The sequence below is a fragment of the Pseudophryne corroboree genome, chromosome 3, assembly GCF_028390025.1.
Source record: "Pseudophryne corroboree isolate aPseCor3 chromosome 3, aPseCor3.hap2, whole genome shotgun sequence".
Lineage (NCBI taxonomy): Eukaryota > Metazoa > Chordata > Amphibia > Anura > Myobatrachidae > Pseudophryne > Pseudophryne corroboree.
In genome coordinates, this window is record NC_086446.1 from 762,296,994 (window position 1) to 762,315,162 (window position 18,169).

Sequence of the window (18,169 nt, forward strand, 5' to 3'; positions counted from 1 at the left end):
TTTTATGAAAGCTACAGTAACACCTTATTTGCTTTTGTTGCTGCATTTTTGACATTGCGTATTGCTACTAAGTTTATTAACAATGAGCACACCCAAATCTTTTTCAACTACCGTTATCTCTAAATTTTCCCCATTTAGTTTATATGCTGCCTGATTGTTTTTAGTCCCAAAGTGCATAACTTTACATTTGTCTATGTTGAACCTCATTCTACATTAATCCACCCAGACCTCAAGTCTAGATAAGTCCTTCTGTAGAGGTTCAACATCCTTGTCAGAATTAATTACTCTACATAATTTAGTATCCTCTGCGAAAATTGACACAGTGCTTTCTAGTCCCTTTCCTAGGTCATTAATAAATGTTATACAGCAATGGCCCAAGTACTGACCTCTGCGGTATTCCACTGAGTACTGAGGCCCATCCAGAGAACATCCCATTAATCCCCACTCGCTGTTCCCTATTGTGCAGCCAATTACTCACCCAAGTACAAATGGTGTTTCCTACCCCAAGCTCTCTTAATTTGAAAATTAGTCTCTGTATATGGGACTTTGTCAAACGCCTTAGTGTAGTCCAGAAAGACCATATCCACTGCTTGACCCTGATCAATATTATCGCTTACTTTTCTCCTAGAAGCTTATTAAGTTAGTGTGACATGACCTATCCATCACAAAACCATGCTGATTCCTTGTAATAACCTTGGAGGTATCCAAGTACTCTAGTAAGGTATCCCTTAATATACTTTCCAGTATTTTCCCCACTATAGATGTCAAACTTACTGCTCTATAGTTACCGGGATGAGTTTTAATACCCTTTTTAAATATTGGGACTACCTCTGCTATATGCCAGTCCTTCAGTATCATACCTGATGTAATTGACTCTGAAAATCAGATACAGGGGTCTCTATCTCTGCATCCGGGCCAGGAGATTTATTTATCTTAATTTTACTTGGTCACTCCCGGACTACTTTCTTGTTTAACCAATTACCTAGCAACAGGTCATTATTATAGCTTATGTTATGCTCTACTCTTGTCAACCTGTCCTCTCTTGTGAATACTGATGAAAATGTATTCAATAAATCTGCTTTTTCCATATCATCATAAATCAAGACATCCAACTCTCTCATTAAAGGCCCACTATTCTCCTTTTTTAAACCTTTTACCATTTATATACTTAAAGAACTTTTTGGGGTTTGTTTTACTGTCCTTTTGCGATTTGTTTTTCGTTTTCTATTTAAGCTGCTCTGATTACTTTTTTTTGCATTTTTCATTACATTCCTTGTAGAACTGGAATGATTCCACTGTCCCGTCTGACTTAAATGCTTTGAAAGCATGCCTTTTTTCATCCATTTGTTCCTTGACCTTCTTAAGCCACATCAGTTTGGGTTTACTACTCCTCCTCCTGTTTTTGTTGACTTTGGGAATATACAATTTTAGTGTACTTATTGAGCGCAGTTGTAAAAACATTCCACATTTCAGCCATATTCTTACCATGAAATATATTTTCCCAGTTGCTTGTTTCAGCAACATGAAATTAGCTTTTCTAAAGTTAAAACTAAAGTCTTAGTTAGCTTCCAAAAACAATATAAGGGTCTATCGAATGTGATCATACAGGTTGAGTATCCCTTATCCAAAATGCAAAATTCCACATTTTTGGGTCCCCTACAGAGATAATGACACACACACACACACACACACACACACACACACACACACACACACACACACACACACACACACACACACACACACACACACATACACACATATCTAGAGATATAATATAATATAATAAAATAGAGAGAGAGAGCGAGATATTATATTGTATATCTATATATACATATAATATATATCTCAGTAGGGGACCCAACAATGTGGGATTTTGGATAAGGGATACTCAACCTGTATTATGATCGGTATGTCCTGAGGTCTTCCCTACATTAGTGTTTGCTCTTATTTCCTCATTATTATTTAGCACTAGGTCCAGTATAGTACTATGCCTAGTTGGTTCCCCCCGATTACCTGGAACAAGTAATGATCTTTTAGCATGTTTAAGAACCTGTTGCCCCTAGCTGTATTTACTGTTTCGGGGGGTTCCAATTTTGCCCGGGTAATTAAAGTCCCCCAACAATAACAACTCCCATTCCTGCAGCATTTTTGATTTGCTGTAAGAGTTTTAATTCATCACAAGTACTAATATCTGTCGGTTTATAGCATGTCCCTATTAAAAAAAAAAAAAATGTTTTTTTGTATCTTTACACCCACTTGAAATCTCAACCCATAATGTCTCCACATTATCTCTAGTCTAAAAGAATGGTTTAACATAAAGACAAACACCCCTTCCCTTTTCATTAGTCCTATCTCTCCTGAAGAGGGTGTACCCTTCCCTATTTGCTGCCCAGTCTTAAAAATCGTCCCACCATGTCTCTGTAATGCCTATTATATCATATTGGTGTATATATTATATTATATTATATTATCAGAAGTATTTTGGTATATTTGCATACTGAATGGTTTCGTTTGTTTCTTTGTTATAATATTAATCACATATTTTCAAAGCAAATAAACTGTTTTCTACCATTTAGTGACTAATGCACCTAGAAATGGGATGTAGTCAGCATTCCAGCGGTCAGAATACCGACGCTGGGCTCCTGACCACCAGAATGCAGACAGTGCCGCCACAGCTATTCCCACTCCTGGGTGTCCACAACACCCATGGAGTGGGAATAGAACCTGCAGCGAGCGCAACAAGCCCACAAGGGGCTTTGTTGTGCTCGCTCCACCTGCGGGCATTCTGGCTGCCGGAATTCTGGCGTCTATATCCTGACCGTCGTTATCCTGACCGCCGAGATCTTGTACCGAACCCCTAGAAATATACCTTTAAAATCTATAGAATAATTTATTTCAAGAAAGACAGCGCAGCAAGATATATAAAGAGGAAGAATGTATTTGCATTAACGGGTGATCGTCCATAATATTCACATTTAGTAATAACATTATTTGCTTATTGTAAATTACCATACACATTATCAAGAATGAAAAGTGTAGAGAAGTGAGCCAATCAGCTGCTGCATCTCATTTTTATAGAATACATTTTATGGGGGGGAATTCAATTGTTTGAAAAGTCAGTTGGGGTATGTATGTATGTTCTTAGGTATGTTCTTGGGTATGTTCGTACATAACCTAATTCCCAAGGCAAGCGACACTCCCGATCTTGGTGTTCAAAATTAACAGGTTATCACTCTGTTTTGAATACTAAGACTGGGAGTGCCCTGAGGACGGGGAGTGTTCCCCGAAACATATCTGCTAATAAATCCTAATAAATCTATGTCTGCATCAAGTCTGCTGAGTGCCGCCATTATACAACTTGACTAAAACTATATGTATGTGTTTCATAAATGTATCTGTTGCTTTCAGGCCCTGTGTATACATTTTATTGGTCCAAATATCACAATAAGCAAACCAGTATTGTGTGGAAGTTCACGTGTACCTGTGCCCATTTTCCCATTTCACGGTGAGAGCATTATGGCCTTTCGACCAGGTAACTCATTCAAGATAATTTTAATGTATATTTTGTACTCCACACAATGGAAGTTGTGGATGTGATTAATGTGTTGCACAACAATCATTTTATTATTACACAACGTGGAGTGTCCTGATCTAATTATTGCACTTGTGTTACAGAGGAGATCAGCATTGTTAGCGGCTCCTGGGGACAAGAATTGGGAAATGCTGACTTACAGTATATTATATATATACAGAGATGTAACTTTTTTTTGTTTTACTGTAAATATATAAAAAAAAAAAATGTGGGGCAGCATTTGATTTTATCCAGCCCAGTTCATGCGCAAATCACTGGTAAAATGGCACGCCTGCGATTTCTCCAGATACCCGCTCATGCGCAGCAGAATCTGGCACAGTGACAGTCTACTCGCAACTGCACAGTGGAGATAGAAGGGGTCCTGGCACTGTGGAGTGAGGAAGGGTCCTGGCACTGTGGAGTGAGGAAGGGTCCTGGCACTGTGGAGTGAGGAAGGGTCCTGGCACTGTGGAGTGAGGAGGGGGTCCCGGCACTGTGGAGCGAGGAGGGGGTCCCGGCACTGTGGAGCGAGGAGGGGGTCCCGGCACTGTGGAGCGAGGAGGGGGTCCCGGCACTGTGGAGCGAGGAGAGGGTCCCGGCACTGTGGAGCGAGGAGGGGTCCCGTGTGGAGGCTGCATACCTCCTCTTAATCTGCCCCTGCTACCAGACGCTCTGTATCCAAGTTTTAGCATTAAATGTACATAGAAAACTACAAACGTCAAAGTAATTCCAATCTGGGACTCGATGTGACTCTGAACCCCTAGGTTTGGCTTTGTTCATATTTCATGAAAACCGAACCGCACATCTCTGCAATGAACATTGGTCCATCATGGCACTGTCCTATTGTTTACTTCTAGTTTCACCCTTTGACTGGCCGTGTGTGTATTTTTGAATGATGTAAAAAAAAAAAAAATTAAATTGCTGAAATCTATTGCACACTGTTAATGAATTATTTTTCCATTTTAACATCCGAGCAAATACATGTAAAGCTTCTGCAGCTGTGATCTGACAGTGCTGGGAGCCTGAATCTCCGTCACACACAGCTGATGCCGGGCATAGTGGAGCAATGGCTTTCCACTGTACATGCATCTAAGTCACAACGCGCATGCGTTCCGATTGTCTGCGCACAGAGTCGCAGCACTGATCCAGATGTATCGGAATGTTACTGGGTGGTGACAGGGAGGTGGCTACTCGGACGCATGGAGATGGTGTGGGCATCTCAGTCTCTGCACATTCGGGCACACGGCTGTATACCGGGGAAGGGCTATGTAAGCATATAGCGGCAGGGACGCACACACAAACGTAAAAATCCTGAATGTCTGCTTATTATCCTGTTTTACAGAAGCAAGTTTTGCAAAGGTTGGTGCAGATGGTGGTGCAGATGTTGGTGTAAATGTTGGTGCTGTAACACCGGTTCCTGCTATCGTCAGTGAGCGGACCTACTTTCCGGAAGTATGGTATTACGATCTTGCACGTGTTGGGTGAGTGTCTGACAACAGTGTGGTCACCGGTGGTAACACAGAAATAAACATAGGATGTGCCTGTACTTCTAATGTGGAAGTTCTGCAGCAGATGCCCAGTCCAGGGCTACAACTGACTCTCTTCTAGACATTACTTCCCTTGTAGAAGATAAGTTTGGTTCGATCCTGTACATCTTCTGTTCTGAATTAAGCTAAGCTGCATTCACTGTACTTATGGTACACCCACTTACTGTTACAATGTACTGTATACACTCTATATGGTGCTGTGGACATTGTGGCTCTGCTTCCTTGGTATTTAGTGCAGTTACATGGGGAGGGGTCTCCAGCAGAAGGCAGCTGTAAAAAGGTGTAAGTGGTTCTTCATTTAATATTTCGAATAGTAGTATTATCTTAGTTTCAGTATATTATACCCATTTCAGGGGTCTATTTACTAAACCTTGGGTGGAAATAAAGTGGACAGAGACAGTACCAGCCAATCCACTCCTAACTGCCATTTTACAGGCTGTGTTTGAAAAATGACAGTTAGGAACTGATTGGCTGGTACTTTATCTCCACCCAAGGCTTAGTAAATAGACCTCCTAGTGCAGGGCTGGCCAAACCAGTCCTCGAGATCTACCAACAGTACACATTTTCCAGATCACCTAGCTGGTGTACAGGTGTAGTAATTACTAATTAAGATGTGCTGTATTCATTCCCAACTGACAATTCTACAGGTCTCCAGGAGGCCTGGAAAACATGAACTGTTGGTAGATCTCGAGGACCGGTTTGGCCAGCCCTGTCCTAGTGTCTATTAATGCTTGTCTTATACCACTTGTTGGCTGTTCCCTTATACAGCCCTGACATCTTAATCTTATGTGCACAGTCAAGGGTATTGAACATCCTCCAACTTCTATCCATCCCAGCATGCCCTACCACAGTTTTCACATGCCCTAATAGCAAAACTGTGGCAGGGCATGCTGGGATATGTAGTTCCACAGCAGCTAGATGGGCCGCATGTTCATTTCCCCTGATGCTGTAGTAGAACTTCTATAATAATGTGGTGTCCAATAACAGGCAATAGAACCTTAGTGGGGCATACACATGGGGAGATGTGTGTTGAGCGATCTATCACAGAGCGCTCGGCACATTTCTTTCCCCCCACTCAGCACACAGCGCGATGTGGGGGTGCTCTGTTCACAAAGCAGTGAAGTGAGCAATCTACTACATTGTGCCTGCATGCAGGCCAATCTAGTACCAGCGCTTTCACTATGGGACATACACAAAGAGAGATCCGGGCATAATATCTAAGCAATCTAGTCTCTGCATGTGTACCTCTGTTAAGCTACAGACACAGCATAGAGTTTACAGTTAGGACCTTGCAGATTTTGCATTGGCCTGATATAATATGGGTAAGGAGAACGCTTTATGGGCTTTAATACTTTAATTATGGTATTCTTTAAAGGGTTTTTTGTTTGTTTTTTTTCCTTCTCAGGGAAAGTGGTTCAACCTCTGTGCCACTACAGGTTCCAGGCACCATCACCGAATGGAAAGCTGACATGATCTGTCTATCAAATCAGTCCGGGATCGGCATGACCAAACACCCTGCCAACTACACCTCATTCCAGCTGTTCTTTGTAGATGTCACCCTTCCTTATTCTATTGTCCGAGGAGAGATCCTGTCCTTGAGGGCCTTTGCGTCCAACTACCTGGATAAATGTGCCAAGGTGATCACTGGCTAGGAGCTCTATACCCAATTGTTAGTGCTTTAATATCTGCATTTGTGTTACCTGTATCGCTGACACTCTGCGCAGATTGCAAACGTCATAGCTGCTTTTTGTCACCGGAATGCTAAACAGGGCAATGAATATTTCTGCTGTGGGGTACACTGGGCTCCATAAGGAATGATATTGGGGTGTAGAGTAGGATCTTGATCTGAGGCACCAACAGGCTCAAAGCTTTGACTGTTCCCAGAATGCATAGTGCTGCCTCCTCTATAACCCCGCCTCCATGCACAGGAGCTCAGTTTTGTAGTTGGTGCCATGCAGTAAGCAGGTATACAACAGGGGGGCTGCTCCAGCCCTGAGAAGAAGCTTTTAAAGAAAAATTAAGACTTCAAGGGCTGCAGCAGAGACACTGGCTGTGGTAGATGTCAGTCAGACATCTCATGCTGCAGCTCCATCACCTCCCTCAGCGGCACTGTATACTCCTGCGCCCTGGTTGCCGGGTACTTACAGCGGAGGCTCCGGTTTTCTTCCAGACCCACACGACCGCTGTTCTCCTGGATCGCGTGGCCACACTCAGGGAGAAGGTAAGTGGGTCCCCTCGGCGGGACCAGCTGTAAATAGCGATCACGTGCAGCCGGTGACACACTGGCAGTACAGGGACCCCACTAGACCACCAGTGCATGGGCACAGGTCGGTTTATTCTCAAACCTTTTGTTATAGCCCTCAGTACCCGGTGGTAAAGTCCAGCAGGTGGATAAGGCTTTGACCTGTAGCCCCTCCCCCAGCCCCAGGGGACCATTTAGAGTAAATGTTCCTGCACTGGAGCTGCATATCTCTCTCTCCCTCACTCCCTGTCAGCGTTTGGGTGCTATTAGGACAAGCTGAGCTGATCCTGGGACTGTTTGGGCAAATCCTTCTCTGTAAAGCCGCCTGCATGTGAGCGCTGTGCATTTTACTAGAGATGAGCGCCTGAAATTTTTCGGGTTTTGGGTTCGGTTCCGCGGACGTGTTTTGGGTTCGACCGCGTTTTGGCAAAACCTCACCGAATTTTTTTTGTCGGATTCGGGTGTGTTTTGGATTCGGGTGTTTTTTTCAAAAAACACTAAAAAACAGCTTAAATCATAGAATTTGGGGGTCATTTTGATCCCAAAGTATTATTAACCTCAAAAACCATAATTTACACTCATTTTCAGTCTATTCTGAATACCTCACACCTCACAATATTATTTTTAGTCCTAAAATTTGCACCGAGGTCGCTGTGTGAGTAAGATAAGCGACCCTAGTGGCCGACACAAACACCGGGCCCATCTAGGAGTGGCACTGCAGTGTCACGCAGGATGTCCCTTCCAAAAAACCCTCCCCAAACAGCACATGACGCAAAGAAAAAAAGAGGCGCAATGAGGTAGCTGTGTGAGTAAGATTAGCGACCCTAGTGGCCGACACAAACACCGGGCCCATCTAGGAGTGGCACTGCAGTGTCACGCAGGATGTCCCTTCCAAAAAACCCTCCCCAAACAGCACATGACGCAAAGAAAAAAAGAGGCGCAATGAGGTAGCTGTGTGAGTAAGATTAGCGACCCTAGTGGCCGACACAAACACCGGGCCCATCTAGGAGTGGCACTGCAGTGTCACGCAGGATGGCCCTTCCAAAAAACCCTCCCCAAACAGCACATGACGCAAAGAAAAAGAAAAGAAAAAAGAGGTGCAAGATGGAATTGTCCTTGGGCCCTCCCACCCACCCTTATGTTGTATAAACAAAACAGGACATGCACACTTTAACCAACCCATCATTTCAGTGACAGGGTCTGCCACACGACTGTGACTGATATGACGGGTTGGTTTGGACCCCCCCAAAAAAAGAAGCAATAAATCTCTCCTTGCACAAACTGGCTCTATAGAGGCAAGATGTCCACCTCATCATCATCATCCTCCGATATATCACCGTGTACATCCCCCTCCTCACAGATTATCAATTTGTCCCCACTGGAATCCACCATGTCAGCTCCCTGTGTACTTTGTGGAGGCAATTGCTGCTGGTCAATGTCTCCGCGGAGGAATTGATTATAATTCATTTTAATGAACATCATCTTCTCCACATTTTCTGGATGTAACCTCGTACGCCGATTGCTGACAAGGTGAGCGGCGGCACTAAACACTCTTTCGGAGTACACACTTGTGGGAGGGCAACTTAGGTAGAATAAAGCCAGTTTGTGCAAGGGCCTCCAAATTGCCTCTTTTTCCTGCCAGTATAAGTACGGACTGTGTGACGTGCCTACTTGGATGCGGTCACTCATATAATCCTCCACCATTCTTTCAATGGTGAGAGAATCATATGCAGTGACAGTAGACGACATGTCCGTAATCGTTGTCAGGTCCTTCAGTCCGGACCAGATGTCAGCATCAGCAGTCGCTCCAGACTGCCCTGCATCACCGCCAGCGGGTGGGCTCGGAATTCTGAGCCTTTTCCTCGCACCCCCAGTTGCGGGAGAATGTGAAGGAGGAGATGTTGACAGGTCGCGTTCCGCTTGACTTGACAATTTTCTCACCAGCAGGTCTTTGAACCCCAGCAGACTTGTGTCTGCCGGAAAGAGAGATCCAAGGTAGGCTTTAAATATAGGATCGAGCATGGTGGCCAAAATGTAGTGCTCTGATTTCAACAGATTGACCACCCGTGAATCCTTGTTAAGCGAATTAAGGGCTCCATCCACAAGTCCCACATGCCTAGCGGAATCGCTCCGTGTTAGCTCCTCCTTCAATGTCTCCAGCTTCTTCTGCAAAAGCCTGATGAGGGGAATGACCTGACTCAGGCTGGCAGTGTCTGAACTGACTTCACGTGTGGCAAGTTCAAAGGGCATCAGAACCTTGCACAACGTTGAAATCATTCTCCACTGCGCTTGAGACAGGTGCATTCCACCTCCTATATCGTGCTCAATTGTATAGGCTTGAATGGCCTTTTGCTGCTCCTCCAACCTCTGAAGCATATAGAGGGTTGAATTCCACCTCGTTACCACTTCTTGCTTCAGATGATGGCAGGGCAGGTTCAGTAGTTTTTGGTGGTGCTCCAGTCTTCTGTACGTGGTGCCTGTACGCCGAAAGTGTCCCGCAATTCTTCTGGCCACCGACAGCATCTCTTGCACGCCCCTGTCGTTTTTTAAATAATTCTGCACCACCAAATTCAAGGTATGTGCAAAACATGGGACGTGCTGGAATTTGCCCATATTTAATGCACACACAATATTGCTGGCGTTGTCCGATGCCACAAATCCACAGGAGAGTCCAATTGGGGTAAGCCATTCCGCGATGATCTTCCTCAGTTGCCGTAAGAGGTTTTCAGCTGTGTGCGTATTCTGGAAACCGGTGATACAAAGCGTAGCCTGCCTAGGAAAGAGTTGGCGTTTGCGAGATGCTGCTACTGGTGCCGCCGCTGCTGTTCTTGCGGCGGGAGTCCATACATCTACCCAGTGGGCTGTCACAGTCATATAGTCCTGACCCTGCCCTGCTCCACTTGTCCACATGTCCGTGGTTAAGTGGACATTGGGTACAGCTGCATTTTTTAGGACACTGGTGACTCTTTTTCTGAGGTCTGTGTAAATTTTCGGTATCGCCTGCCTAGAGAAATGGAACCTAGATGGTATTTGGTACCGGGGACACAGTACCTCCAACAAGTCTCTAGTTGGCTCTGCAGTAATGATGGATACCGGAACCACGGTTCTCACCACCCAGGATGCCAAGGCCTCAGTTATCCGCTTTGCAGTAGGATGACTGCTGTGATATTTCATCTTCCTCGCAAAGGACTGTTGGACAGTCAATTGCTTGGTGGAAGTAGTAAAAGTGGTCTTACGACTTCCCCTCTGGGATGACCATCGACTCCCAGCAGCAACAACAGCAGCGCCAGCAGCAGTAGGCGTTACACGCAAGGATGCATCGGAGGAATCCCAGGCAGGAGAGGAATCGTCAGAATTGCCAGTGACATGGCCTGCAGGACTATTGGCATTCCTGGGGAAGGAGGAAATTGACACTGAGGGAGTTGGTGGGGTGGTTTGCGTGAGCTTGGTTACAAGAGGAAGGGATTTACTGGTCAGTGGACTGCTTCCGCTGTCACCCAAAGTTTTTGAACTTGTCACTGACTTATTATGAATGCGCTGCAGGTGACGTATAAGGGAGGATGTTCCGAGGTGGTTAACGTCCTTACCCCTACTTATTACAGCTTGACAAAGGGAACACACGGCTTGACACCTGTTGTCCGCATTTCTGTTGAAATACCTCCACACCGAAGAGCTGATTTTTTTGGTATTTTCACCTGGCATGTCAACGGCCATATTCCTCCCACGGACAACAGGTGTCTCCCCGGGTGCCTGACTTAAACAAACCACCTCACCATCAGAATCCTCCTGGTCAATTTCCTCCCCAGCGCCAGCAACACCCATATCCTCCTCATCCTGGTGTACTTCAACACTGACATCTTCAATCTGACTATCAGGAACTGGACTGCGGGTGCTCCTTCCAGCACTTGCAGGGGGCGTGCAAATGGTGGAAGGCGCATGCTCTTCACGTCCAGTGTTGGGAAGGTCAGGCATCGCAACCGACACAATTGGACTCTCCTTGTGGATTTGGGATTTCGAAGAATGCACAGTTCTTTGCTGTGCTGCTTTTGCCAGCTTGAGTCTTTTCATTTTTCTAGCGAGAGGCTGAGTGCTTCCATCCTCATGTGAAGCTGAACCACTAGCCATGAACATAGGCCAGGGCCTCAGCCGTTCCTTGCCACTCCGTGTCGTAAATGGCATATTGGCAAGTTTACGATTCTCCTCCGACAATTTTATTTTAGGTTCTGGAGTCCTTTTTTTTCTGATATTTGGTGTTTTGGATTTGACATGCTCTGTACTATGACATTGGGCATCGGCCTTGGCAGACGACGTTGCTGGCATTTCATCGTCTCGGCCATGACTAGTGGCAGCAGCTTCAGCACGAGGTGGAAGTGGATCTTGATCTTTCCCTAATTTTGGAACCTCAACATTTTTGTTCTCCATATTTTAATAGGCACAACTAAAAGGCACCTCAGGTAAACAATGGAGATGGATACTAGTATACAATTATGGACTGCCTGCCGAGTGCAGACACAGAGGTAGCCACAGCCGTGAACTACCGTACTGTACTGTGTCTGCAGCTAATATAGACTGGTTGATAAAGAGAAGATGTCTATGTAACTATGTATGTATAAAGAAGAATGAAAAAAAACCACGGTTAGGTGGTATACAATTATGGACGGACTGCCTGCCGAGTGCAGACACAGAGGTAGCCACAGCCGTGAACTACCGTACTGTACTGTGTCTGCAGCTAATATAGACTGGTTGATAAAGAGAAGATGTCTATGTAACTATGTATGTATAAAGAAGAATGAAAAAAAACCACGGTTAGGTGGTATACAATTATGGACGGACTGCCTGCCGAGTGCAGACACAGAGGTAGCCACAGCCGTGAACTACCGTACTGTACTGTGTCTGCAGCTAATATAGACTGGTTGATAAAGAGAAGATGTCTATGTAACTATGTATGTATAAAGAAGAATGAAAAAAAACCACGGTTAGGTGGTATACAGTTATGGACGGACTGCCTGCCGAGTGCAGACACAGAGGTAGCCACAGCCGTGAACTACCGTACTGTACTGTGTCTGCTGCTAATATAGACTGGTTGATAAAGAGATGTCTATGTAACTATGTATGTATGTATAAAGAAGAAAGAAAAAAAAACCACGGTTAGGTGGTATACAATTATGGACGGACTGCCTGCCGAGTGCAGAGACACAGAGGTAGCCACAGCCGTGAACTACCGTACTGTGTCTGCTGCGACTGGATGATAAATGATATAAAAAATATATATATATCACTACTGCAGCCGGACAGGTATATATTATATATTATATAATGACGGACCTGCTGGACACTGTCTGTCAGCAGAATGAGTTTTATTTTTATAGAATAAAAAAAACAACAACACACAAGTGAAGTCACACGACGAGTGTTTAACTTTTTCAGGCAATCACAATATAAGTATACTACTAACTATACTGGTGGTCAGTGTGGTCAGGTCACTGGTCAGTCACACTGGCAGTGGCACTCCTGCAGCAAAAGTGTGCACTGTTTAATTTTAATATAATATTATGTACTCCTGGCTCCTGCTATAACCTATAACTGGCACTGCAGTGCTCCCCAGTCTCCCCCACAATTATAAGCTGTGTGAGCTGAGCAGTCAGACAGATATATAATATATATAGATGATGCAGCACACTGGGCTGAGCCTGAGCAGTGCACTGCACACAGATATGGTATGTGACTGAGTCACTGTGTGTATCGCTTTTTTCAGGCAGAGAACGGATATATTAAATAAACTGCACTGTCTGGTGGTCACTCACTATATAATATATTATGTACTCCTGGCTCCTGCTATAACCTATAACTGGCACTGCAGTGCTCCCCAGTCTCCCCCACAATTATAAGCTGTGTGAGCTGAGCAGTCAGACAGATATATATAATATATATAGATAATAGATGATGCAGCACACTGGCCTGAGCCTGAGCAGTGCACACAGATATGGTATGTGACTGAGTCACTGTGTGTATCGCTTTTTTCAGGCAGAGAACGGATATATTAAATAAACTGCACTGTCCTCACTAGTAAACTCTCTGCACTCTCTACACTTCTACAGTAACAGTACTCCTCCTAGTCCTTAGCTCCAGTAAATCTCTCTCTCTCTTATAATCTAAATGGAGAGGACGCCAGCCACGTCCTCTCCCTATCAATCTCAATGCACGTGTGAAAATGGCGGCGACGCGCGGCTCCTTATATAGAATCCGAGTCTCGCGAGAATCCGACCGCGTCATGATGACGTTCGGGCGCGCTCGGGTTAACCGAGCAAGGCGGGAGGATCCGAGTCTGCTCGGATCCGTGAAAAAAACCATGAAGTTCTGGCGGGTTCGGATTCAGAGAAACCGAACCCGCTCATCTCTACATTTTACAGGACACTTCGGTATTCTACATTTCTGCTGACAGTGTTGGTTAAGAAAAAGTGCATTTAGTCAGGGTTATATAGTACAAGTACCCTGTGATATACATCCAGTCTTTACTGTGCATTGTTATATCTATTGAGTGTATAGCTATACTTAGTACTACTCTGTATTGCTAATCCAGTGCAGTCTTATTGCATGTCATAATTTCTGCATTGTACAATGTGACTATGTGTGTGTGCATATAGCTGCTGTGTGACCTCCATTTCATGTATCTCACTCGGATTGCTATCCCTATATTCTATAACCTGAGGGGGAGGCTAAGTGTGTCAGGTTTATCATTTAATATCGGTAGTTCACAGGATATACTCGGTGTGTTTTTCTCTGTGATATTTAGTCACCATATATCTCTTGAATTCCCTGTTTGTGCTGAAATACACTGCACAGGTTCTTGTCAGATATTGTGCTGCTGATATTGTACTGTGTGGCCTTGCATTGAGCTTTCGGATATGTCCGCTGCAAAGGGCAATGGTACTGGGGCTGATCCCACATTGAGTGGTGGTGACACTGCAGACACGTTTGAGGAAACATAGCAGCTGAGGGTTCTGGTTCTGGGGGTTCTTTGCCCCCCAGTGGGACTGTAGCAATGGGGGTTCAGAATGACCCACCTTGGGCTACCTTCTCCATGCTATTGAATACGCTGGTAACTAAACTAACGCCCCCTATGAGACCTCCTGTGCCAGTATAACCGTTTATGGTGGTCATTCCAAGTTGTTCGCTTGTTGCCGATTTTAGCTATGCTGCGATTTGCTGCTAAATGCGCATGGTACTCAGAGCACATGCACTTAGTTATTTAATACAAAACTTAGTAGATTTGCTGGTGTTCGTGCAACGCTTTTCAGTCGCACTGCTGATCGGTGAGTGACAGGAAAGGGGCGTTTCTGGGTGGTAACTGAGCGTTTTCCGGGAGTGTGCTAAAAAACACAGGCGAGTCAGGCAAAAACGCGGGAGTGTCTGGAGAAACAGGGGAGTGGCTGGCCGAACAAGTTTTACCTCATTCTGACCATTTAGTTGACATACGTCAGGAGTCCTGGGAAAATCCAGGAAAGAAATTCATGCCTCACAAGATTGTGGCTCGCTATCCCCTCGCAGTGGAGTTAATTAAAAATTGGGAGACACCCCTGACAGTGGATTCGCAGGTGGCACAGCTGGTGGTATCCTCAACTCTATCAGTAACTACTGTCATGTCTCTGAAAGAACCGATGGGTAAGAGCGTGGAGGACAGTTGCTGCGCATCGGCCCACTATTGCAGCGACGTGGGCTCAGGAGTTGGAAGCTGAAATGTCTTCCAATGCTTCTGATCATGCTAGACAATGCTTATCCTATATTGTCACACCTTCTCATGTTAGAGGGGGCTTCTGATGCCGGTATTCTGGCGGCCAAGACTTCTACTACGTCCGTTCTGGCTTGCCAGATTCTATGGTTGCGGTCCATGTCAGTGGATCTGGACTCTAAAAAAAAAACCTGGCGATACTCCCTTTTTTAAGGGAGACATCCTTTTCGGAGAAGACCTCAACAAGTTAGTGCTGACTAAGCTTCTGCTAAAAAAGCCTGTCTACCTATTACTGCTCCTTCGGTACCGAAGGCTAAGAGTACTTCAGGGAAAGCAAAGGGTTAGGTGTACCCCAAACAGGCTCTCACTTCCAAACACAAAATGCCCAAACCCAAACGGGCCTGGGCTGCCCGTCTGCCTGCTTCCAAGACTGACAAGCCTGCTGCATGAGGTGGGGGGCCGACTTCTAGGGTATACCCAGGTATGGTTGAAGAACACTTCTGATATCTAGGTATGGGAAGTAGTCTCTCGAGGTTACGCCGTATCCTTCAAACATCACCCCCCTCATCGATTTTTTTTTTTTTTTTCCGACAGACGTCCTGTCAGACCAGGTGAATGCAAAACTCTTCGGTGGTACAGACACTCCTGGACACAGGAGTGGCAGTACAGGTGCCTCTAGATCAGAGAAGCAAGGGGTACTATTCACCACTGTTCCTCGTCCCGAAACCGAATGGGTCCTCCCGGCCCATTCTAAACCTCAAGGCATTGAACAAATATGTGAGAGTCTACAAGTTTCGTATGGAAACCCTTCGCTCTATTCTGATCTTGGAACCTGGGGACTATATGGTCTCCCTGGACTTGCAGGATGCTTACCTACATATTCCCATTGCAATGTTGCATCAGCAATACCTGAGGTTTGCGGTTGGCAACCAGCATTACCAATTTTGGGAGTTACCTTTTGGTTTGACAATGGCTCCGCGAGTCTTCACCAAGGTCATGGCAGTAATGACGGCCGTACTCCGCCGTCAAGGGGTCAGGATCCTACCGTACCTGGACGACTTGTTGATCCTGGCAAATTTCCCAGAAATTCTCCTATGCCATCTGGATCTGACTGCCAGTTTCTGCAAGCCCACGGGTGGCTCATCATCTGGAGAAATCTTCCCTGGTCCCTGCTCAGAGCATGGTGCACCTGGGGGCGTTATTGGACACTTGTAACCAGTGGTTGTTCTTGTCTCAGGAGAAAGTCCTGAAGCTTCAGGACAGGATTCAATGCTTCCTATCTTGCCCGCTGGTGTCGATACATTTGGCGATGCAAGTGCTAGGTCTCATGGTGTCGGCATTCAACATGGAGTCTGCTCAATTCCAATCTCGCCCTCTGCAGAAGCTGATTCTTGCCAACTGGGATGGCCGGACTCACCGTATCGGGTCTCAAATGATCTCCTTGTCTCCGGAGGTCCGTCTGTCACTGAGCTGGAGGCTTCAGGACCAACGTTTGAGCAGGGGTCGTCCCTTCTGGATCTCCAACAGGGTCCTTCTGACAACTGATGCCAGTCTGAGAGGTTGGGGCGTGATGTTGGAGCAACACTCCCTTCAGGGTCGGTGGACAAGGAGGAGTCTCTCCTTCCGATAAACATTCTGGAATTACGGGCGGTGTTCAACTCATTGAACTTGGCCCAGCATTTAATACAGAACAGACCTGTTGAAGTACAGTCAGACAATGCCACCATGGTAAAGAAAAGAAGTTTGCTAACCGCACAGTCTTGAGAACAAAAATTTAAATCAAGATCAAAGGACAATCCATAAGTAAATAACACCCTTACCCCAACTTTCTGTATCATGCACATCTGTGCCTTTGTGCTAATTAAAGATAGTGAGGGGTGCTCCCTGAGAGTTAGGTTCAATTTTTATACAAAACTTTACCAAGAAAGGTAAACAAGAACTCTCCTATAATGGGGCACTCAGTTTGTGTTTAAATCTATGTGCTACACCATTGGGTCAATAATAGGGAAAGAAGAAAAAGGGGGGAAGATAGAAATAGAGAAACACTCTATTAAAACTTAACTTTTATTAGATCAATGATTAAAATAGTTTGGAGATTACACTCTATCTAAAAAGGCAAAATATAAACACATCACATACAATACAACATGTAACAAAATAAAATGTACAGGTTATCTATGAGCTCCAACGGGCCTTAGCCCTCCCAATTATTGGAGAATAAATTTATGAATGACCCTTCAGAGAATTAGTCAAGACCTTTAAGGGCATTTTTCTTGGTTCTGCTGCTTCGTATGTGCTATTGCATTATATACGTAGGTGAGAGACCCTTACTTGTGCCAGTCTCTAGAGTCATAGACAGTGCCAGAGCATCAATGGATAGTGTCTCATTCACTTCTACTTTTAGTTGGTGACCCTTGGGTCAGTGCAGCCAATGAGAGAGCTACTGACACTTAACCTGCTCTGGTGTTGAAAAGAGTACAGAGTGTATAAAAGGCAAGACTATATCGCAAACTTCGTGGTTCTGCTGCCACGCATGTGCTAAAGCATTATATGCGTGGTGAGAGACCATTACTGATGCTAGTCAATGGAAATATAGATACAGCCAGTCAATATGCACCGTGTCTCATTCGCCTTGGATACTGGCTGATAATACTATGATCAGTGCAGCCAGTTCGGGGGTTACTGACACTTTGCTATTGTGGTGTTGAAAATACAGAAGTCACTATGAATTTCATCTGTTATCATCTAATGCATATTATCACCAAAGATCAACATATATGGTCTGTCACTGAGCGGATAATATTCTCTCAACACCTATCATTGGTGTTACTCAGATTATATTTTATATATGCATAGATGAATGGTTCGTAAATATATAGTTTTTAAACCACTGTTATTTCAATTAAATATAGCTTTTTAGTATCCTATTCACTTATATATCTCTTACTCTTATACTATGACTACTATACAAATATTAATAATCAATCCTCCAAATAAATAACACTTATTTTGTGTAGTATATATCTTGGCTGTACAGCACAATATTAAAAAAAATAAAATAAAATTATATATATATA

At 44.7% G+C, this 18,169-nt stretch overlaps 1 protein-coding gene across 3 annotated transcripts in view; it reads left to right on the plus strand.

Annotated features, from left to right (window-relative positions):
- Window positions 1-18,169, plus strand: part of LOC135056796 (ovostatin-like) — a 149,364-nt gene that overhangs the window by 56,207 nt on the left and 74,988 nt on the right. For 2 of the 3 annotated variants that reach the window (XM_063962395.1, XM_063962397.1), the window contains exons 17-19: window positions 3,412-3,535; window positions 4,917-5,055; window positions 6,527-6,758. In XM_063962395.1, coding sequence (XP_063818465.1) covers window positions 3,412-3,535; window positions 4,917-5,055; window positions 6,527-6,758 — 495 coding nt within the window. The remainder of the gene's footprint in view (window positions 1-3,411; window positions 3,536-4,916; window positions 5,056-6,526; window positions 6,759-18,169) is intronic. The other variant, XM_063962396.1, reaches the window with a different exon arrangement.